Source organism: Elgaria multicarinata, chromosome 9 (assembly GCF_023053635.1).
Source record: "Elgaria multicarinata webbii isolate HBS135686 ecotype San Diego chromosome 9, rElgMul1.1.pri, whole genome shotgun sequence".
NCBI lineage: Eukaryota > Metazoa > Chordata > Lepidosauria > Squamata > Anguidae > Elgaria > Elgaria multicarinata.
The window spans coordinates 1,239,823-1,263,202 of NC_086179.1; the positions used below are offsets into that span (position 1 = coordinate 1,239,823).

Below are 23,380 nucleotides of genomic sequence, written 5' to 3' on the forward strand. Positions count from 1 at the left end.
GCCAGCACAAGAGGAGATAAATTATATATTTTTACATGCACACACACACTTGGAATGCAACCTTCCTGCCATCTGGCTGCTGCTTTAGCTTTATTGGCAACCTGAGAGGGATGCACTGGGCAAGAAAATGCCCTTCTGGCCCACCACCATGGCTGCTTTGCTGCCTGGCTATTCCCCCCACCCACTTGTCTGCCAATCTCAGTCAGTCAGCTGCTTGTGTCCCCCCCCCCCCAATGTGGCAGCAGTAGGGGGACAAATGGGTCCCTTTGTTTTAAAACACATTTTACAGAGGTCATTGTATCAAAGGTGCACTTCACCCAACAGCCTCTGTACAAGGTTTTTGGGGAGGAGGGGGGAGTTGGGGGGAAAGTTCGGAAAAGGGGTCCATGTGTTCCTTTACCCCATCCCCCAGGATCGATTGACCCTTGTGCTCTTTATCAGCATTGATGCGCATTGATCACTGTTGGGGCAAGCTTGCATTCCGTATACTGTGTTTCTAGTGTCATTTACTGCTTTTTATTCTCCATTATCCAAAATACCACAACAGATGTCATTATGAACCGCCCAGAGAGCTTCGGCTATTGGGCGGTATAAAAATGTAATAAATAAATAAATAAATAATAAATGTGTGTCTCCAACAAGAACAGAACAGATCCGAGAAACGCCTGATGCAACTATGTCCGGCGCCTCCTTAATCATGACCATACAGCCTCCCACTGTAAAAAAATCCAACCAAGAGCGAAGGGACCCTCCTCGTTCCTGCTGTGTGTCCCTGTTCGTTCTATCAAAGGCTAAGCAACAATTCCATGGGTCGGTGTTGACGCTTCTAGCGTGGCTTCTTGGGGTTGGCATCTCCTGGTCTCTCCGCAGCTCAGGCACACCCCATTTCTGCGCCCTCCTTTCCTTTTCGAAGAGGAAGCAAATCCTGCCTCCTCCGAAAGACCTTTGGTAGAAGTTTGTGGCTCTGTGCTTTTGCAGCCATTTCCAGGGGTGATGACAACGACGGCCGTTTTCCATTGCATTTTCTTGTATGTGCTCTGGTTTGTTTTCTGTTTCATGCCTCATTTGTAACACTCCCTCGTCTTTCTTTATCCCTGCTTTGTATTGTTTGATATAATGGTGCATCTTCTTGTTTTATATTGGTCTGTTGACTGTAAATAAAGAAATACAATACATTTAAGCTCCCACAGGAACGGAGGTAAGGGGGGAGCTGAAGGGCATCTCCTCTCCTCTCCTCTCCTCTCCTCTCCTGGTGTTGTCCACGGTCCACCCCTCCCCTTGGCACCTGCCCAGGTTGGCATGCGTGGATCGGGGGAGGGGGACAGGATCCGCCCAGAGCCTTTGTTTGCAGGTGGCTATAGACACACCATGGGGTTCACCAAAAGGCCCCTTTTTACCTGTCCAGCCCCTCCCTCGGGCAAGGCTACAAAGCACCTCCGCCTCTCAGCTCACAGACATCCCGGAGCTAGCCAGACCAAGCAGACTTTTGGACACGGAGAGGTGAGTCAAGGCCCCCTGCCCAATTTCTCAATAACTGAAGTCAGGGGTTGCTTGGATTTAATTGCACTGAGCCTTTCTAACCATTCTATTGATGGAGAAAAGCTGGAGCCTCTTGTTTTAAATTAAAAGAGCAAGATAAGGCCATGAGCAAGCTATTATCATAACATTTGGTGGAAAGGCCAACCACAGAATTCTGGAAATCTTGTTGCAAAGTAAACAGTCCAGAACTGGGAAGGAGGGGGAACCAATGTGCAGTGATCAGAAGGTTCCTGCATCAATTCTGGCCTGCTTCAATAGAAACGATCAAGTGACATTGACAGGAAAGACACACACACACACACACACACACACACACACACACACACAAACACACACACCACACTCTGCCCAAGAACCTGCAATGCCACTGCCTGTCAGATTAGGCAATGCTAGGCTTTATTTTTGTTAATTTTTAATTGTTTATTGCATTTCTATAGTGCCCAATAGTCTAAGCTCTCTGGGTGGTTCACAGTATGGGTGTTAGTAGACAAGTCCCGTTTCCACCAGTCCTCTTCCGATGTCTTCAGTGTGTCCCCTTGTCACATTATTATTATTATTATTATTATTATTATTATTATTATTATATTACATTTATATACCACCCCACAACCAAAGCTCTCTGGGTGGTTTACAACTTTTCATCCCAAACTATGTAGAAATGGCTGCTGGTACGGACACTTTTGTGAACTGCCCAGAGAGCTTCAGCTATTGGGCTATATAGGAATGCAATAAATAAATAAATAAATAAATAAATAAATAAATAAATAAAGCTGGGCTTTGCTGGCTGGGGATTTCTCTCTCTAGCTCATGTGATGCATCATGTCAGCTCGAAAACTGGATCTCCAAAGTTTCTCCAGCATGTCTTGAGTTTTCAGATCTGGATTGAAGAGGGATCTTGTGTGACACTAAAACCTGCCAAATGAAATCATGCCTATGCACATATTGTACACATCTACATATTGAAGTTGCTCTTTCCAAACCTCCTCCTGCTTGGCAGGATGTAGGTCACTTATTTGTCTACTGACATTTGGTTGCATTGGGTGCCCTAGAGTCATGAGGGAGGGAGAGAAACCCAGGGGTCTCAATTTTCTCCAGACCTGGGCACGAAAAGATTGTTCAGATCATAATAATTGCATGGGAATTCTGGAAAGGAGCCATCTTTCCTCTGAGGCCCCATTTGCCGGAAGCTGAGGCCCTTCTGACGTAGCTATTCTGGCTGGCCAGGCTGCCTGAGGGCATCTCAGCCTTTCAAGGCCCTGGTGGATGCTTCCTTTTCCATCTCTCTTCAGGTGAAAGAGCAGCCAGGAGATGGGCCCCACTTCTTTCATCACCCTTAGCTTCCTTGTCTATTTGGCTGCTAGTCCCTTCCTAGAAGGTGAGTTGATGTCCTTCTCCCTCTTCCATGCCCATTTCCCTCCCTTTGTCACTATCCCCAGCTCCCTGGGGGAGCCAGAGAATTGGGGATGGGTTGGGATGGACCAGGAACTAAAGGGAGGGGAGGCCAGTGGATGGGACTTTGCAGACTGATCTGATCAGCCAACTCTTGGGCCCCGGGCCCCTCTAGTCTAAACGTGCAGCCTCTGACGTTCTTTCCCTCCTGTTTTCCTCTGGTCCTCACCCATCCTCTTTGCCAAAGCAACTGAGGTGTTGAAGGGCTATGCCTGCCCAGAGTTCTGGGACTTCTTTGAGGACAACTGCTACAGGTATTTCTCTGAGAAGAAGGCCTGGAAAGAAGCTGAGGTGAGTGGCAGGTGAGTGGCCGGGAGTTGGTGCCCTTCAGCTTCTCGCAGAGGGATACCCTGGAGACAACGCAATGCTTTTCTTTTCTTTCCCCTGCTGTGTTAGGATGTATGCCAGAGCTTGGGTACCCACCTGGTCTCCATCCAGAGCAAGCAAGAATCCTGCCATCTCAGGAAGTACCTGACCAAATTTCTGCCCAATGGTGACGTCTGGATAGGGCTCCACAATCCTCAGAAGGTTAGTTTCTCCCACCAAACTCCCCTCTGCCTGTCCATCCTCAACTCCAGAACTTATCCACAAATATATACGAACGAATTCTGCAGCTGTTCCTTTTTATAAGGGCCACCACATCATCAGAGTGATGCCACATTGGGGGGGAAAGTGGATTCCCTTTCAAACCTGCCTGTGGGTTGTTGATAGTACAAATGGGGCAGAATGGGGGAAATGGGAATGGAATAAATCCAAGGAGTTGGAGACAAACCGTTCAAGAAAGGAGGTATGGCTGGGTAGAGATGTGTCTTTCCCAACATTCTTCTGTTGAGCAGTTAGTGTACGGTTGTTACTAAGTTGTTACATCTATTGTAGAGAAATAACGTTTTCCCAGCGATAAACCACAATATTTGGCTCTGGGAAAATGTCACTTCTCCTCTTCCACTCCTCTTCTCTCCCAGGTGCTTTCACTGCTAACTGCAAAGTCAAAGCTACTGCGGTTGGAAGTAGCACAAGCACCAATTGGCTAGTGCTTGTGACTTTACCAGTGATCAAGGACGTTCTTTCCCCCTCTCCATGTACCCAATATTTTCTTGGTGGGGGGACCCACTCTAACGTTTTGACAAAACGTTTTTCTGTTTGTGTGTTGTTTATTTGATTCCCCCCAAAAAAATTTCTACCAAGAAAATGGCATTAAGAAGAACATAAGAACATAAGAAGTGCCCTGATGCTGGATCAGACCATCTAGTCCAGCACTCCGTTCACACGGTGGCCCACCAGCTGTCAACCAGGGACCAACAAAGCTATTGACCAACAGGGATGACTTAGTGGATAAAGTGGCAGTTACGGGAACTCTGGGGGAAAGTGACAACGTCATACTTGAATTCTTGATTATGAAGGAGGCAAAAGTTGAGTGTAGCCATACACGTACTCTGGATTTTAGCAAAGCTGACTTTAATAAACTCAGAACTATAATAAGTAAGGTCCTGTGGCAAGGGAGCCTAATGAGAAAAGGAGTGCAGGATGGGTGGGAGTATTTAAAAAATGAAATTTTAAAGGCACAGTTACAAACAATTCCAACAAGGAGAAAAGATAGAAGACAACAGAGGAAACCAATGTGGCTCCACAAAAAGCTTAGAGATGACCTGAAAACAAAAAGGGATACATATAGGAAGTGGAAGGAAGGCCAGGCTACAAAAGAAGAGTACAGACAGGTGGCGCAGAAGTGCCGAAATGGCGTCAGGAATGCTAAAGCTGTGAATGAGCTGAGATTAGCGAGGGATGCTAAAAGCAATAAAAAGGCTTTCTTCAGATACGTGAGTAGTAAAAGACAGGAAAGAAATGGTGGTTCAACTGCTTAACAAGGATGGCAAATTGATAACAGACGACAAAGAAAAGGCTAAAGTGCTCAATTCCTACTTTGCCTCGGTCTTCTCCCAAAAGCGGGTCTATGACCCCCCTGGAAAAAGTGAAGCAGAAGTTGAGGGGGCAGGATTGCAGTTTGAGATTGATAAACAAATGGTCAAAGAACACCTAATTTCCTTGAATGAGTTCAAATCGCCATGGGCCCGATGAACTGCATCCTAGAGTAATGAAGGAGCTAGCGGAAGACCTCTCAGAACCTTTGTCTATTATCTTTGCAAAATCATGGAAGACGGGTGAGGTGCCGGACGACTGGAGGAGGGCTAACGTTGTCCCTATCTTCAAAAAGGGCAAAAAGGAGGAACCTGGGAACTACAGACCAGTCAGTCTGACATCCATCCCTGGGAAAATTCTGGAGCAGATTATAAAGAAGTCAATCTGTAAACACCTTGAAATCAATGCAGTGATTACTAGAAGCCAACATGGATTTGTCAGGAACAAATCCTGTCAGACTAATTTGATCTAATTTTTTGATAGGATAACCTCCCTTGTGGACTGTGGGAATGCTGTGGACGTTATATATCTTGACTTCAGCAAAGCTTTTGACAAAGTACCACATGACATTCTGATTAACAAACTAGCTAAAAGTGGGCTAGATGGAACAACTATTAGGTGGATTCATAGTTGGCTACAGAATCGGACTCAAAGAGTGCTTATCAATGGAACCTTCTCAAACTGGGGAGAGGCAACGAGTGGGGTGCCGCAGGGCTCAGTCCTGGGCCCAGTGCTCTTCAACATTTTTATTAATGATTTGGACGAGGAGGTGCAGGGAACGCTGATCAAATTTGCAGATGACACAAAATTGGGTGGGATAGCTAATACCCTAGAAGACAGAAACAAACTTCAAATGATCTTGATAGGCTGGAGTGCTGGGCTGAAAACAACAGAATGAAATTTAATAGGGATAAATGCCAAGTTCTACATTTAGGGAATAGAAACCAAAGGCACAGTTACAAGATGGGGGATACTTGGCTCAGCAATACTACAAACAAGAAAGATCTTGGAATTGTTGTAGATCGCAAGCTGAATATGAGCCAACAGTGCAATATGGCTGCAAGAAAGGCAAATGCTATTTTGGGCTGCATTAATAGAAGTATAGCTTCCAAATCACGTGAGGTACTGGTTCCTCTCTATTCGGCCCTGGTTAGGCCTCATCTAGAGTATTGTGTCCAGTTCTGGGCTCCACAATTCAAGAAGGATGCAGACAAGCTGGAGCGTGTTCAGAAGAGGGCAACCAGGATGATCAGAGGTCTAGAAACAAAGCCCTATGAAGAGAGACTGAAAGAACTGGGCATGTTTAGCCTGGAGAAGAGAAGATTGAGGGGAGATATGATAGCACTCTTCAAATACTTAAAAGGTTGTCACACAGAGGAGGGCCAGGATCTCTTCTCGATCCTCCCAGAGTGCAGGACACGGAATAACGGGCTCAAGTTACAGGAAGTCAGATTCCAGCTGGACATCAGGAAAAACTTCCTGACTGTTAGAGCAGTGCGACGGTGGAATCAGTTACCTAGGGAGGTTGTGGCCTCTCCCACCCTAGAGGCCTTCAAGAGGCAGCTGGACAACCATCTGTCAGGGATGCTTTAGGGTGGGTTCCTGCATTGAGCAGGGGGTTGGACTCGATGGCCTTGTAGGCCCCTTCCAGCTCTGCTATTCTATGATTCTATGATTCTATGAAAGCAGGACATGGTGTAACAGCACCCTCTCACCCATGTTCCCCAGAAACTGGTGCACACCGGCTTACTGCTTCAGATACTGGATGTAGCACATAGCCATGGGATTAGTAGCCATTGATAGCTTTGTTATCCAGGAATTTATCCAACCCCCTTTTAAAGCCATCCAAATTGGTGGCCATCACCACACCTTGTAGTAGTGAATTCCATCATTTAACTATGCGCTATGTGAAGAACTACTTCCATTTATTTGTCCTGAATCTCCTACCAATCAGCTTCACGGGATGACCCCACTGGGTCCTAGTATTTTGAGAGAGGGAGAAAAATGTGTCCCTATCCACCTTCTCCACACCAGGCATAATTTTGTACACGTCTATCATGTCTCCCCGTAGCCTCCTTTTTTCCAAGCTAAACAACCCCAGTTAATGCAACCTTCCCTCATAGGGGAGATGTTCCAGCCCCTTCATCATTTTAGTTGCCCTTTTCTGTACTTTTTTCAGCTCTAAAATATCTTCTTCTTTTTTAGGTGTGGTGACCAGAACTGTACACAGCATTCTAAGTGTTGTCGCACCATAGATTTGTATAAGGACAATATTCTCAATTCCTTTTCTTAGGCAGCTTACAAACATCGATAAACACTTGATTATAACAAATACATTAAAGACATAACAAAACCACACAACAATAATAAAATAAAAACAGCACCCAACCTAACAGACTGCCTTGCACAGCGAAGACCTGCTTGCATAAAACCAGCTTTACCTGCCAGCGGAAAGTAATTTGCCCAAGAACCTAATACCAGGCTGAGGTTGGGGCTGAGCGCCAAAGCCCAAAACCACTCTTCTGAACCCAAATAAAGCTGGTGCTGCAGGGGACACTTCATTTGGCTGCAGAGCAGCCTCCAAGTTTTTTGTTTTTTTTAAAAAAAAGGAATTAATAAAATAAAAATAAAATAAAAATCTGCAGGGGCAAAGGAGCCTGGCCGGAGAGGTCTCTGTGTGTACATTGGAGACCTAAGGATTGGAACAAAAGGTGTAATTAGGAACATAGGATGCTGATTTGAACCAGATCATAGTATTACCTTTTGTTATTTTGAAACATTTCCATGCTACTCCATCGACAATGCCAACTCCAGGGCAACAGTGCATAAAATTATAACACAATCTATAGAGCCTTAGAATACGAGAGGCATAAAACCTCATAAAGTCAGCAGTTTCCAAATGCTCGTCCTCAACAGGCTTGAGCAAATGGGAATGTTTTCACCCAGCACAGAAAACAATTCAGATTTCGTACCAGTCACATTTCCTCTTGGGGAGGCGATTCCAAAGTCATCAAGTCTCGTTCTTGGCTCTAACAGCTCTCTAGAGCATGTGTTGGACTACAACTCCTATCATCCCCAAGGGTTGTGCTGACAGTGGATAACGGGAGCTGTAGTCCAACATGTCAGGGGAGCCACATGTTGGACTATGTACCCTTTCCCATGTCATTGGGAAAGGGTACTGCAGGGTCTCTGGCCCAGGAACGGGGTTTTCACGTGGTACCTGGAGAGACGTTGTCAGGGTCCAAACCTGCAGGCACATTCTGCAGCTGGGGCAGGTGCTGCTCTGTGCCTGAGCAGTGGACCCTCCCCAAATTCAGCCCTATGTCTGAGAGGAGACCCTTGATAGGATGCTGCTCATCAGTAGGCATGATTCTGTGTTGCACGGGGAGGGTGCCCATACCTGACCTTTACTGGTGTGCCTGTTGGAGGACCCCGTCTTCCCAGACGGGCCACGAGGGCCACCCCACCCTGGGTTCATTGTGTTCCCCCAGACTCCTGGAAGCGCATTCTGGCAGTGGACGGACAGCCTCGCGCTCAAGCACAGCGCATGGAATCCAGGGCAACCCAACAATTATGCCAACACTGGCGAGTTTTGCGCAGAGCTGTGGAAATCCACAGGTAAGAAACACGCACAGTGCGCTTTTCAGTGTGGAAGCTATCATAAGAAGAGCCCTGTGAGATTGGGGAGAAGACCACTCCTCTCCAGCCAAGCAGCCCATTTCCCAGAGTGGCCAACCATAGATGCCTCCGGGACACCCACAAGCAAGGCAGGAGTAGGGTCACCATATGGAAAGGAGGACTGGGCTCCTGTAACTTTAACAGATGCATAGAAAAGGGAATTTCAGCAGGTGTCATTTGTATGCATGCAGCACCTGGTGAAATTCCCTCCATCACAAAGCTGCAGGAGCCCTGCCCTCTTTTGTATCTGGTCAAGAGGGCAGGGCTCTTGCAGCTTTAACTGTTGTGATGCAGAGGGAATTTCACCAGGTGCTGCATGCATGCCAATGACACCTGCTGAAATTCTCTTTTCTATGCAACTGTTAAAGATACAGGAGCCCCTGTCCCCCTTTCCATACGGTCACCCGGTGTAGGACTTTTGTCTTCTAAACATGCATAGGGCTGCACCCTGAAATGCAAGAGAATTCACTCTGACAGCTGGATTGCCCAACAAGAAAAAGAATGTTGGAGCCAATTTTCCTCAGTGTTCCTCTTTTGCACTTGGCCACTGTGCACCACCCTTTTGGTCGGGTGGGAGCTGTAGCGGGAGAGATTCCTTCTCTGGCCCCAGGGTGCTGGGGAGGCAGACCACCGTAGCACTGCAGAAGGGGAAGAGGAAGGAAGCCGGGCTGGGTTTCTTGCTTCCATCCAGAACCTGAGGGATGGTGCTCAGCCTCCCTCTGGGTTTCTGCTCCCCCTGAACCCTGGCAGTAATTTCTGTCTTGTTGCTTAGACTTTAAGAAGTGGAATGACGAGATGTGCAATCGTAAAAACAGCTTCGTGTGCAAAGCGACGGTGGAGTCCATACAAGAGGAATTTGCCTGCAAGTGAGGGGCAGCCGTGGGCACCTTCTCCGCTTCCTGCTGCCCTGGCCTTTGCCAGCCGGCTGGGTGGGTTTCTCTCCTGCCCTGCCATGCCAGGTGCAATCGACACACTTTCCTTCCTTCCTCCTCTCCTGTCACCGCAGTGTGGCAGTAATAAACTCTCCCTGAAGCAAGCAGATCTGTCCATGCGGGTTCTCCCCTCCCCTCAGAGTATCCTGATCGTAATAGGAGCAGGAGGGCGTGTCCTTCTTCCACCACACCAATTATAGATAGAACCACACTTCCTGCAAGAAAAAACAGAAGCCAACCCTTATAATGCCCCAAAACTGCAGTAATGAAAAATAAGAGATGACGAGCATTTGAGAAGGCCGGAGGATGCCATTTTCACACACTGTGCCACCCGGACGGGGCCCACTGCTCTCCTTCAAGACGCATCCCGCTCTCTTACACCCAACAAGCGTTACAAGTGTTGCAAAATCTGGGGCCAATACAGTTTTTTCTTCAAAATCCCACCGATGAAGCCCTCACAGCTTTCCTTTACAGGTTAGGGAGCAAACCCAACCTTTCCCCTGGAAACACATCCACCAGCTGTGGAAACACATCCAACTTGGAGAATCACAGAAGCTTAGCTGTTCAAATCAGAGCAAATCATTAAAATATTAGGTCTGGGTGGGTGTGTACGCGCGCCACTTCTGAGCGGGGAGTGGCGCGCGTACACACACACACACACACACACACACACATAAGATGGAAGATTGTAGCAGTATTATCAAACAGGCTCCACTTCCCATCAGATTTCTAAGGCACCTAACCATGATGTAGGATTTCCTGCAAAGAGCAAAGCCAGCTGTCTCTTTTTCAACACCTGTTCCAGCACAGATTGACTTCCTGACGTGTGTGCATGCACACACACACATTGCTCACCTCTCGCTCACCCCTCCCCTACTCAAGTGGGGGGGGGGAAGAGGAGTCCTCTATGCCCACCCCCAGTGCCTTCTTGAGCCATCCTGGCTCCACTAGAATACATCACCAACAATTCCTGGTGTCCTTTTCCAGTCTTAGAGATTAGACGCTAGGAGATGGTGCGACTTTCCAGACAGCCCCACATTATCTCTGGGGTTTTTAAACCCACAATTTCCAGGGACATGCATGGGAGGCGGCCTGGATGCTGCCAATGTCATGTAATGAACCTGCAAACTTCCATGATGGGCCAATCACAAGCATGCTATGAATTGCTCATTTATAGAAGCTTATTATCTCAAGGCTCCTGTACTGATAGCTCTTCTTACAGAAATCCTAGAGTCAAGGATTACATTTTTGGAAGGGATCCTGAACCACAGTGATAGGCTATGGATTGTAAGGGGTTCCTGAAAGGTCATTCAGACCAACCCTAAACCCATAACAGTATCAGCTTTTCACGTGTATATCTTGTTAAAAGCCACGGAACATAAACCCTGCTGCTTCTTTTATAATATCTCCAAGTCCACCCAGATCAATTAGCAGTGGCCTAGCCCCATAAGTGTCTAGGATGCCCCCTTTGAGTTGGCGTAACCACCAGAACTGTACATGTTATCGGGGGGGGGGCTGGCTGGCTGGTGCACCAATACTGCACAGTGGGTTTCATGAGCAGAAACAGCTCAAGAGCGCCTAGATATTGGGGGCTTAACCCAGAACCTTGGGGGCCCCACTTTGCAGGAGTGATGCTGGACGTCTTGGGTTTTGTTTGTTTTTGCAGGGGGGAGAAATGAGACACTGACCCCCCCCAAAAAAATAAGTAAGAGGGAAGAAGTAAAGTGAACTGCGGGAAGGTCTGGCCCTCAACCCCCACCCCAGGGCAGGAGTTGGAGGTAACTTGGCTTAAGCAGTTGGATGGGAACATTGCAGCTTCCTTCCATGGGTTAGTAGCTCTCTGTTTTCCCTTCAGTGTTGCCAAGTGCTCAAACCTGTAGTGCGGAAACCAGATTGGGGGGAAAGGCTCCACTTTAGCTTCAGAGAGTGGACCCAGGGAAAAGCCCATCATTCCGAAGGCTCCCGCTTCACACATGCTCCCAAGATTTGTGAATGTGATTCCCTGTGTATCTCCACTGGTGGAGTCCTTGGTCTGTCTTCTGGAACTTAATCCCATCTTCAATCTGTGAAAAGCTGTAATATGCCCAAGGCTCCTGCAAAAACAGGCCTTCAGTCACATGTGGATTTGGGATACCATTCCCCTCCCATTAGAACCACAAGGCGAGGGAGGGAGGGAGAGAGGGAGATAAAAAATAAATTTTACACAAAATACAATAGAATGCATAAATCATAATAGAACACACCATAGACATTGAAACAAAACAGTTTTAAATTTAAATTTCACAGTCTCAACCTATACATTGTGAAAAGGATCAAGAAAGGTAACTTATTGAAAGCACACAGAAAGCTCTGGCGTGGGCTAGTCCATGAAGTCACAAAGAGTCGGAAGCGACTGAACGAATAAACAACAACAAACATAGAGCGTCAATCAGACAAACGTTTTATCGCAGCTTGTTACTGCCTGCTCACAGATCATAGAATCATAGAATCATAGAACAGCAGAGTTGGAAGGGGCCTACAAGTAGGGATGTGCTCCGCTTCTCTTCGGTTCAGAGAAGCAGGAGCGAGGCAGCCTAATTCCCTCCGGAAAAGGCGGAGGCGAAGAGAGTCAGGGGGGCTGTGGATCGAGGCGAAGAGGATCGCCTCAATCCGGAGCTTCGCCTGCAGGTAAGTGGGGCGGGGAGAGGGACTAATCTGGCACTGCCAGCACCGCCATCCATGCGGTAGCGGCAGCGGCAGCACCAGGTAAGGGAGCAGGGAGGAGGGACGCTTACCTTCCGTCGCGGGCTTCAATTGAGGCCCCGGTTGAAGCCGGAAGTGAAGGCCGAGGCCTCTTCCAGCTTCAACCGGGGCCTCAATTGAAGCCCGCGATGGAGGAAGGTAAGGGGGCGGGGTGGGTGGGTGGCTTATCTTGTGCCGCCGCCGCCGCCGCCTATATAGTGACGGCGGCGAAGCCAGATCTCACTCCACGGAGCGGAGCAGGAGATGGGCGGAGCGGCGGGAAGAGGATCGGGCCCGATCTGGATTTTCCGGATTGGGCCACGAAGCAGATTGGGGGGTCCGTGCACACCCCTACCTACAAGGCCATCGAGTCCAACCCCCTGCTCAATGCAGGAATCCATCCTAAAGCATCCCTGACAGATGGTTGTCCAGCTGCCTCTTGAATAGGGTGACCATATTTGGGAAACCAAAAAAGAGGACACCTAGTGTGTGTGTGGGGAAGCAGCTTTCTGAGTCCTGCAGAAAGTACATTATTCCCCCGCCACCTTAAAGAACCCGATTGGAGTGGAGGAGGGGAAAGGATTTCATTCTGCACCACCACCATCCACTCCAATTGGGGCCTTTTCTATAATGTCCACGAATGACCCACTTTCCCCTTTAAGACCTCAATTGGAGCTCGGGGTGGGGGAATGATGTGCCTGAAGAAAGCATGTCATTCCCTCCTGCCATGCTAATGGCAGCCTTAAAGAGGAAGGTATGTCATTCCAGGACATTATTGAAAATTATAGAAAATCCCCCCTGACACCATGAAAAGAGCAAAAACCAGGACAAATCCGGGGAAATCCTGACAGTTGGTCACCCTACTCTTGAATGCCTCTAGCCTGGGAGAGCCCACAACCTCCCTAGGTAACTGATTCCATTGTCATACTTCTCATGTTCTTTAGACGATGACGTCCACCTTCCACCTCCTGCTACTTCCGTTTGTTTTTCCATGGCAAACCGCCCGCCGCCCCCAGAAAATCTGACTTATTTATTTAAAGTGAAACTTGCCACCATTTCCTGCTTTGTGCAAGAAAGGCAGCACAATGAAAAAGCCCACTGAATGGGCCATGTGGTCGTTGCAACTTCCTCTTTCTTTCCCGTGTAAAGAAATCGTCGCTATTGCGGGACAGCAGCAGGAGGCCTTAGTGACGGTAGGAAAATGTGATCCCCCCCCCTTCATCTGATGATAATCATAGTCTAATATAGATGCACATAAGTACATGCCAAATGCATTTTGGCTACAGTCCTCTTCAGTGCCACATTTAAGGATTAGGCAAACTTCTTCAGAATAAACCCACAAGGCACAGTAGATGGCTATCAGGGCATACCCTCTTGAAAATAAAGTTATAAAGTAAGTTAATTTTAACATCTTGGTTATATTGCCCCATGGTATGAAGAGTTTTTAAAGTTTCATTCTGTCTGTTTAGTAAAACTGTAGATTTTATATTAAGTAGGACTCATCTAGGGTGACCATATGAAAAGGAGGACAGGGCTCCTGTACCTGTAACTGTTGTCTAGAAAGTGTCATTTTTATGCATGCAGCACCTGGTGAAACTCCCTCTTCATCACAACAGTTAAAGCTGCAGGAGCCATAGCCTCTTTTGTATCTGGTCACTCTAGTATAGCTCCTGCAGCTTTACCTGTTGTGCCTTCTACCTAAGGCCCTTTATAGTTGCACATTAAAGAAAAATGGGCAGTGGCTTGGGCACCTGCCTGCACATCTCTTCCTGGGGCCTCATCTACACCAAGCGGGATATTCATAGAATCACAACATCATAGAATAGCAGAGTTGGAAGGGGCCTACAACAAGGCCATCGAGTCCAGCCCCCTGCTCAATGCAGGAATCCACCCTAAAGCATCCCTGGCAGATGGTTGTCCAGCTGCCTCTTGAAAGCCTCTAGTGTGGGAGAGCCCACGACCTCCACTATGAAAGCGGCATATAAAAGGCAGGAGCTACACTACTGCTTTATAGTGGTACTGAAGTGCATTGACAACTGTTGGGGCCCATCACGCATCTACACCAAGCAGGATATAACACTATGAAAGTGGTTTATAGTATGTGTCAATGGGCCCCAACAGTTGTCAGTGCACTTCAATACTGCTATAAAGCAGTAGGGCGGCTCCTGCCCTTATATACCGCTTTCATAGTGCAATATCCTGCTTGGTGTAGATCAGGCCTATGTCAAACTACCCTGATCTTTTACAATAGGTGCACAATTTGGACCATTTGGGGAAGGTGCTTGTCCATGGGGTAATGTGTGAACTTTCCTAACACTGGAATGACAGGCTGCAGAAACAAGAAGCAAGTCATTTCTAGATGCCAATTTCAGTCAAAAATATCCTGGTTACTCAAAGATTTGCCTAAGTAAATACTCCTATTTGCCCATTACTGTCTGTTGGACAAAGAGGTCCTAATCTCCAGTATTTACCCCCTGATAAAGCTCCTATCAGCAGAACTTTCTCTAGAACAAAGGCTATTTTTGGTGCCTCCTCCCTCCATAACTAAGGTGCTACCATTGCATGAGCTTTCAAAGGGTTGATGGTTCAAAGACAATGATCAAAGGCCAAGGTATTCAGGTGTGTTTTGAAACAATCTTGATATGTCATCTAAAGTAGGGTGACCATATAAAAAGGAGGACAGGGCTCTTGTATCTTTAACAGTTGTATAGAAAAGGGTATTTCAGCAGAACCTGGTGAAATTCCCTCTTCATCACAACAGTTAAAGGTGCAGGAGCCATATCTTCTTGACCACATACAAAAGAGGGCAGGGCTCTTGCAACTTTAACTGTTGCTATGAAGGGGGAATTTCACCGAGTTCTGCATATATACAAATGACACCTCCTGAAATTCCCTTTTCTATGCAACCGCTAAAGATTCAGGAGCCCTGTTCTCCTTTTCATAGGGTCACCCTATCTAAAGGCTAGAATCGTCAACTTATTTTCAAGGGCAAGATGTCCACCCATAAACACACATCCCAATCCTCTAGTTTCCATATGTGAAATATTCCAGAACATCAGACATTTTCTCTCCAGCAACCAAATGTTTCACCTTTACCTACGTAGGTTCCCTACCTTGCTATAGATTCAAGATTTATTCAGAAGGTGGCAGAAATATAATGCGAGGCCGACCCTTGACATTCTGCTTTTCTAAGCACTGACCAAGGACAGTACCCAGGAACAGAACTGGGAAAACTCCATATACAACTCAATGGCCTTATAGGCCCCTTCTAACTCTACTATTCTATGATTCTATGGGCACTATTCATTTGCTTAGAAGGCTCCAACCGCAAGAGAGATAATTACCCATTTACAGTGGCTCAATGCACCTAGTAGGCACCTTCAGTAAAGGTCCATCTGATCTTCACGCAGATCATTTCCAATCATAGAATTATAGAATAGTAGAGTTGGAAGGGGCCTATAAGGCCATCCATTCCTGCTCAATGCAGGAATCCACCTTAAAGCATCCCTGGCAGATGGCTGTCCAGCTGCCTCTTGAGTGCCTCCAGGGTTGGAGAACCCACCACCTCCCTAGGTCATTGGTTCCATTGTCGTACTGCTCTAACAGGAAGTTTTTCCTGATGTCCAATTGGAATCTGTCTTCCTTTAACTTGAGCCCGTTATTCTGTGTCCTGCACTCTGGGAGGATCGAAAAGAGATCCTGGCCCTCCTCTGTGTGACAACCTTTCAAGTATTTGAAGAGTTCCCTCAGCCTTCTTCTCCAGGCTAAACATGCCCAGTTCTTTCAGTCTCTCTTCCTAGGGCTTTGTTTCCAGATCCCTGATCATCCTGGTTGCCCTCCTCTGAACACGCTCCAGCTTGTCTGCGTCCTTCTTGAAGTGTGGAGCCCAGAACTGGACGCAATACTCAATGTGAGGCCTAACCAGTACCGAATAGAGGGGAACCAGTACTTTGCACAATTTGGAAGCTAAACTTCAGTTAATGCATCCCAATAGCATTTGCTGGTTTTGCAGCCATCCTCCAGTACCATTTGTATTTGGGTTCAAAATAGTGGTTTTGAGCTCAGCCCCCACCTCTGCCTTGTTCTTAGATTCTTGGGCAAGTTACTTGTCTTTCAGTCTCACCAGTTTACCTTTGGAGAAATGGGCACCTTGTGATGGGCAAACGCCCACCATGGCAGACATTTTATGAGAGCAGCTGCTGCCCTCTCTCAAAATCCCAAATGCATCCACCTACCCAAAAAGGTTGGGGACCACTGCTATAAATGATGAAAGGCAGAGAAGGTAACTTGTGAGGAAGAATCCTACAAGTAAAGTCTAATAGAGATACACGTAACTCAGGCCACCTGCATTTTCACTACAGTCTCCTTCAGTGCTTCATGTACGGATTAAGCGGACTTCTTCAGAATAAATCCACAAGGCACAGAAGATGGTTACCAGGCGCACGCTCTTGGAAATAAAGTTGCAAAATAAGTTAGTTTAACATCTTGCTTATATTTCCCCCATGTTGTGAATATTTTTTAAAGTATTCTATCTATTCACATTGTATTAAACAAAAATCATATAGTTGATAAAAAATACTGAAAATATTCCCCTGATTAAACCTGTCAAATCTCAGGGGGAAAACCTTCCAAAAGAAATCTCCTACAGCACTTTTGTAGCTATTGAAGATAAGGCCAGTGAGCCCTTGGGCTTCTCCCATATGCATCCCATGATTATGCTGAACTGCCCCCAGGTAGAAGACTCACTACACTGGTATGTATGTATCCATCCATCGAAGAAGAAAGATATCTATCTCTTCTGCCCTTCTGGACCTGTGCTGAGACAGCTCAACCCTCCATCTTGCCACACCAATCGGCTCACCGAAAATCCCAAGTCACTCTGCACAGGACCGGCATCCAGGGTGTGCATGGCTGGGCTTTTGCATTGTTTCATGTGTGTGGTGTGTTCGGCTTTCACTTGCCTTGTATGCAGTTAAGTGTATTAAATATAAGACTAAGTTTTGGCAGGATTATATTTTCCATGAGAACTGATAGTTGGTTTTTTACTTTTAAGATACGCAGTTAGCTTACTCCCTCTTCTCTTCTTTTCTTTTCTTTTCAAACACAGGCCATAGCTAGACCTAAGGTTTATCCCTGGATCATCCAGGGTTCAAATCTGTTCATATAGGTGACACACAGGGGATCCAGTGCTCAGGCAGGGGTGAACCCTGGATGATCCCAGGATAAACCTTAGGTCTAGCTGTGGCCACAGTGACTTGCTTGTTAATGAATTCAAGGTGGGTCTCTTCTTGGTGAGCTTTCTCAGCACAGATCAGAAAGGACAGTAGTGCATCTCTGTGGGTTCTTTATAGGCCGTTACTCGTGCAGCATAGGGTGACCCTATGAAAAGGAGGACAGGGCTCCAGTATCTTTAACAGTTGCATAGAAAAGGGAATTTCAGGAGGTGTCATTTGTATATATGGGGAACCTGGTGAAATTCCCTCTTCATCACACCAGTTAAAGCTGCATGGGCCCTGCCCTCTTTCGTATTTTGTCAAGAAGATATGGCTCCTGCATCTTTAACTGGTGTGATGAAGAGGGAATTTCACCAGGTTCTGCTGAAATACCCTTTTCTATACAACTGTTAAAGATTCAAGAGCCCTGTCCACCTTTTTATATGGTCACCCTACACTACCTTTTCCTGCCGGAATCAACGAAGAGACGCTACTGCCATTCAGAGCAGAGGGTGTTCATTTAGACCATCCAATGGTTTGGTGTTCAGTATAACTCAGCGATTTCCTCTGTTCAGAAGTTTTGGTTTTGCTGGTCCCTGAAGAAAACCGAAGGGCAATTCAAGGTCTGAAAAGCCTTCCTCTGAGCTAAATAGTCCCAGAGCCAGACCAGGATTTATTTACCCCAGCGAGTGCAAAAGCTTAGTGAATATTTTTTGTTTATATATAAGTGTCTCAGAAAAGTGAGTCTTACAAAATTCCAGTGGTGGGGGGCTGCGTGATGACATCATCAATATGGCTGCCACACTAAGAGAAATCTGCTAAGAGAAATATATTTGATTAATGCCTAAGGAATGCTGTGTGACAGGCTTTTGCGTGGCTCACTTTGATATCAGACTGAGAGCTCTTTTATCTAACTTCTCTTTAAACCAGTGGTTCCCAAAGTGGGCAGTACTGCCCCCTTGGGGGCGGTGGAATTGCACCATTAAGAGGCAAGGGGGCGGCAGGGGGGCGATAAGAGGCAAAGGGGCACTCGAGGTGGTCTTTTACGCGAAGCGCCTTTCCAGAAGGTCTTAAAACCCAGGGACATTTTTATGGGAGAAGGTAGTTTGGTCCCAAGCCATATAGGAGAAGGATGCACGCATGTATTAATACCATTTAAGAAGAGTCCTTTTAATGGTGAATTGAAATGTTTCAAAAGCACCAAAACGCTAATGAAGAGACATACCCTGCTTGGTGTGCCCCGCCACGCCGGCTGCAAAACAGAGGCGTTCGCTCTCTTTTCCTCCCTCCCTCAGGAAGCCTGTGGCGGGTGCGTCGGATTTTCAATATTCAATTAATTGTTACTGTTTTGAATTTTATTGTTATTATCTTCCTTAGTGGGTTGTTGAAAACCACTATTCTGAATAATGATTTTTATAGTGTAGGATAGGGGGTACTGGGCATGAGTTTGTGGAACCAAGGGGGCGGTTACCTGAAAAAGTTTGGGAACCACTGCTTTAAACAATATGGACAACCCTGCTGTTTTACATTACAACCTAATCTAAGCGCTTGGACTAAAGAGTTATGCATTCATAGCTAGGAGCAGGGTTTTTTTTAGAAGTGGGGTCTTTACGCACTCCCCACCTCATCCCCAGTAACAGAGGGGGATTGTGACAGGATTACAGCACTCGGCCTTGTTTGCTCAGCTCAGTCTGCTGCTGTTTTTGTCTCTTGGAAGGGGTGGGTGGGCGGCAGCAGCAGCAGTAAAAGCAGGGCTGAGGGTGGCTCCTGACTAGGTTTTCATCGTGCGCAGAATTGCCTCTTCCATCTTCTTTTTCTTTCCACATAACAATCCACTGAGGAGGAAAAGTTGGGACAGCAGCTGCACAGTGACTTTTGATTGGTAGTGCCAGGAGCTTTCCACCTGGAAGCAGCCCCAGTTGAGAACTGTGAGGGGGAAGGAGGGCCACTGGGCGCCGCAGGTGGGCGTCTTTGGATTATTTGAGCATGTAGCAATTGCACTTTTACCATCCCAGAAGTCACCTTTATGCAAGTTTGTGTTACGTAAGCTACCCTGGATATCTTTCTTAGGAAGGGTAGCAATCCTTTGAAAATAACAACATCATCAACAACAACCTGCAATATTGTTGCCATTTTTATTTGGAAATAGTAAAGTTGGAAGCCAGCTGTCCAAATAATTTCGAGTATGTTATAGAGGAGAAAGCTTTGATCCTAATGCAAGCAAACTGTCTGGATTTCATCCAACACAGACAGGATCTTGGAGTCGGCCTGGCAGCTTCTTCACATGCTTGTGCGGTGTGGGTTGAGTTGACCTTCTGATGGGTCCTGTCCTTCCCATCTAGGCTCAACTCCCAGGGAGCCCAATTTCACACCATGGCCGCATCTACACCATGCAGGATATTGCACTGTGAAAGTGGTATATAAAAGGCAGGAGCCACACTATTTTTTATTTTATTCGTTTATTTGTTTGTTTATTTATTTATTTATTTATTACATTTCTATACTACCCAATAGGTGGAGCTCTCTGGGCGGTTCACAAAAATTAAAACCATTCAAAGTATAAAACAACAGTGTAAAACCATAATATAAAATACAATATAAAAGCTCAACCAGATAAAAACAGCAGCAATGCAAAATTACAAATTTAAAACACTGAGTTAAAATTTATTTATAGACTGTGAAGTCATGAAGAGTAGGAAACGACTGAACGAATAAACAACAACAAAAAATGCTGGAAGAGTAAAAAGGTCTTCACCTGGCGTCTAAAAGCATATAATGTAGGTGCCAAACGAACCTCCTTAGGGAGCTCATTCCACAGCTGGGGTGCCACAGCAGAGAAGGCCCTCCTCCTGGTAGCCACCTGCCTCACTTCCTTTGGCAGGGGCTCACGGAGAAGGACCCCTGAGGATGACTTTAGGGTCCGGGCAGGTACATATGGGAGGAGGCGTTCCTTCAGATAGCCTGGCCCCAAGCCATTTAGGGCTTTGAATGTTAATACCAGCACTTTGAATCGGGCCCGGACCTAAACTGGCAGCCAATGAAGCTGGAAAAGGACTGGCATGATGTGGTCTCGTCAACCAGTCCCTATTAGTAACCATGCTGCCCTGTTTTGTACCAGCAGAAGTTTCCAGACCGTTTTCAAAGCAGTCCCATGTATAACGCATTGCAGTAATCCTAACAAGAGGTTATCAGAGCATGGATAACCTCTCATTTGGATTACTGCAATGCGTTATACGTGGGGCTGCCTTTGAAAATGGTCTGGAAACTTCAACTGGTACAAAACAGGGCAGCACGTTTACTAACGGACTGGTCGACGAGACCACTACTGCTTTAGAGTCATAGTGAAGTGCACCAACAACTGTTGGGGCCCATTGACATATACCATAGACCACTTTCATACCACTATATCCTGTTTGGTGTGGCTCCTCCTGCCTTTTATATACCACTTTCATAGTGCAATATCCTGCATGGTGTAGATTAGGGTGACCATATGAAAAGGAGGACAGGGCTCCTGTATCTTTAACAGTTGTATTGAAAAGGAAATTTCAGCAGGTGTCATTTGTGTATATGGGGAACCTGGTGAAATTCCCTCTTCATCACCACAGTTAAAGCTGCAGGTGCCCTGGCCTCTTTTAAATCTGGTCACTCTAGTATAGCTCCTGCAGCTTTAACTGCTGTGATAAAGAGGGAATTTCACCAGGTTCTCCACATATACAAATAATACCTGCTGAAATTCCCTTTTCTATGCAACTGTTAAAGATACAGGAGCCCTGTCCTCCTTTTCATATGGTCACACCCTACACTGTAGATGAGCACAATGGTTTTTGTTTTTTTACAAAAACCAGACCATTAGGAATGAGCCATGTTTACCGATATCTCAACAATGCAATAACACATTTCTTTTTCTCTCCCCTCCATATATTTTATTACAAGATAAAAATATATTTACAGTTATTTCTACAAAGCATGATTACAGTCATTAAAAATACTAAAAGGTTTTAACAGTAAAGCATTATCTTATCTATTTTATTGATCTATCTTACCCGATCTAGTTTCAACCTCATTGGATAGTAGCAATGATAAAGGAGAAATTAGTTATGTAGAGGGTTAGGATTAGAGCAAGATGGACGTGACTGGTAGGATAGTTCCTTACAGTAAAAGATATAAAACATTACATCTTCCAGAAATGGAAAAATATTAATTAAAGAAAATGATGTTCCCCAGCAAGTGACATAGCGAGACATGCTGTCTCTGTCACTATAGGAGGTACCACAATCCGCCCCGCACACTCAGGTCCTCTGGGAAGAATTTACTCCAGCCAACAAAAACAAGGCTGACAACCATAACCCAGAGGACCTTTTCTTCTGCCGCTCCCAGATTGTGGTTAAGATAGTGCAGAGTTTACACAAAACAACAACCCATGATTCAATGACAAACCATACTGAACTCATACTCTGGGTTGTCCTTACATGTGAAGGGGGGTATCAGTGTATGATGGGTAATGCATTACGCTCTCCCCCAAATCTCTTGCTGTGTGTTTTGTTTGAGGAGATGAAGCTGTGGTTTAGTGATAAATTCGGTGTAGGTGCTTATGACAGTCCTCACAGACACATCCCAAAGACAGTCCAAAAACACTTTGCATTACAACAGGACACAATATACTGTTCATTCCCCCCGCCCCCAGCCCCAGCTCCTGTTAGAGTGAGGTTTGCAGGCAATTCAAAGGGAACAGGGTAGCTGATGGGTGGGTGTTTGGGGTGTGGCAGATAGCGCCTGGGCTCCTGATAATAAAGCCGTGCCTCCGCTGTGTCCCTGAACAGACACTGCCTCTGCTATGCAACTGGGATGGAGGCGCTGTTCTGAGGAACAGCTGGGTTCTCTAGTTTCAACATGTGTTTTTGTGTGTGTTTCTTCATCGCAGCATCCCTAGGTTCATGCCGAGACCATCACAGCACCTAGTAGAGCCTCATTTGAATGTCTGCAGCCCCCAGCCCCCACCCCACCGTAAGACTTTGACTAAATTCAGACTGGGTGGCTTCCACGCCTTGCAAGGAGGAGGACGTGCAGAGCCACAACGGAGCAAAGAACAAGGAAGGAGGAAGCATCCGTCCCTCAGCCCACAAGGGCTTCTCTGGAAAGAGTTACCCAGCAGCTCCATGAGCCCAATCCTGGCACGCAGCCACCCTGCTGGATGGACAGGGCTGGATCAAGGCCAGGACTGGCTTCCTTGGAAGCGAGCACCTTCCCTTGAGAGCAGTCGGCAACTCCTCCGTGCTGTTCATAAGAATCATTCATTTTCCACAGGGTAAAAGAAAGCATGAGAGGGTAGAAAAAGCAGGCGTGCCTGTAACTCACAGGGACTTCTGTGGAAAGTGTTACGCAGCAGCAGGGCTGCCGGGTCCCAACCCCCACGATCCCAGTCCTGGCCCACCTGAGGCAGCGGCCCTCTGATTTTAGTGACCCTTGGCTTTGTTTTACTGCTCGCTTGCTTGCTTTGCTTTTGTAGTTTGGTACTTTGCAAGGTTATTGTTTTTAATTGTGCAATTGCCTCGGGTGCTGATTGAGAGTGGAGAATCCTTTGAACAAATGCACTAAGATAAAATGAAATAAATCAAAACATATATGGTGGAACTACAAGGACTGGAGGATCAAAGTACCCTTGATGATTCAAAATGAGTTCTTGTGGTCAATTCTGCACCTTCGTAATTCTGTCCTGGGTTAGACAGCATCATATGGCAGACATCAGGAGTTCCAGAAATGGGTTTGCAGGAAGAGCTTAAGGCCAAGCACTGCATTTATTATATGCCCCCAGTTCTTTTGGTGTTGGCTGTGTGCAAGGCCTTTAGAGAAACTTATCAAAGAATGGAGAGCTGACAGGGAGATGCATTCATTCATTCATTCATTCATTCATTCATTCATTCATTCATGTAT

The 23,380-nt window shown here is 46.4% G+C and overlaps 1 protein-coding gene across 1 annotated transcript; it reads left to right on the top strand.

The window, feature by feature from the left end:
• Positions 1 to 1,468: 1,468 nt before the first annotated feature.
• On the top strand, positions 1,469 to 9,453 carry LOC134403925 (C-type lectin lectoxin-Thr1-like). The gene is made up of 6 exons (XM_063134469.1): positions 1,469 to 1,500; positions 2,829 to 2,914; positions 3,176 to 3,279; positions 3,385 to 3,516; positions 8,397 to 8,523; positions 9,356 to 9,453. The coding sequence occupies exons 2-6, from the start codon at positions 2,848 to 2,850 to the stop codon at positions 9,451 to 9,453; spliced, it is 528 nt and encodes a 175-aa protein (XP_062990539.1). The 5' UTR covers positions 1,469 to 1,500; positions 2,829 to 2,847.
• The last annotated feature ends 13,927 nt before the right edge of the window (positions 9,454 to 23,380 follow it).

Bases quoted from the DNA above. Each gene is read 5' to 3' on its own strand.
- LOC134403925 (XM_063134469.1), top strand. From the start codon at position 2,848: ATGGGCCCCACTTCTTTCATCACCCTTAGCTTCCTTGTCTATTTGGCT. The intron at 2,915-3,175 runs GTGAGTTGATGT...TCTTTGCCAAAG, and splicing joins TGCTAGTCCCTTCCTAGAAG to CAACTGAGGTGTTGAAGGGC. The intron at 3,280-3,384 runs GTGAGTGGCAGG...CTGCTGTGTTAG, and splicing joins AGGCCTGGAAAGAAGCTGAG to GATGTATGCCAGAGCTTGGG.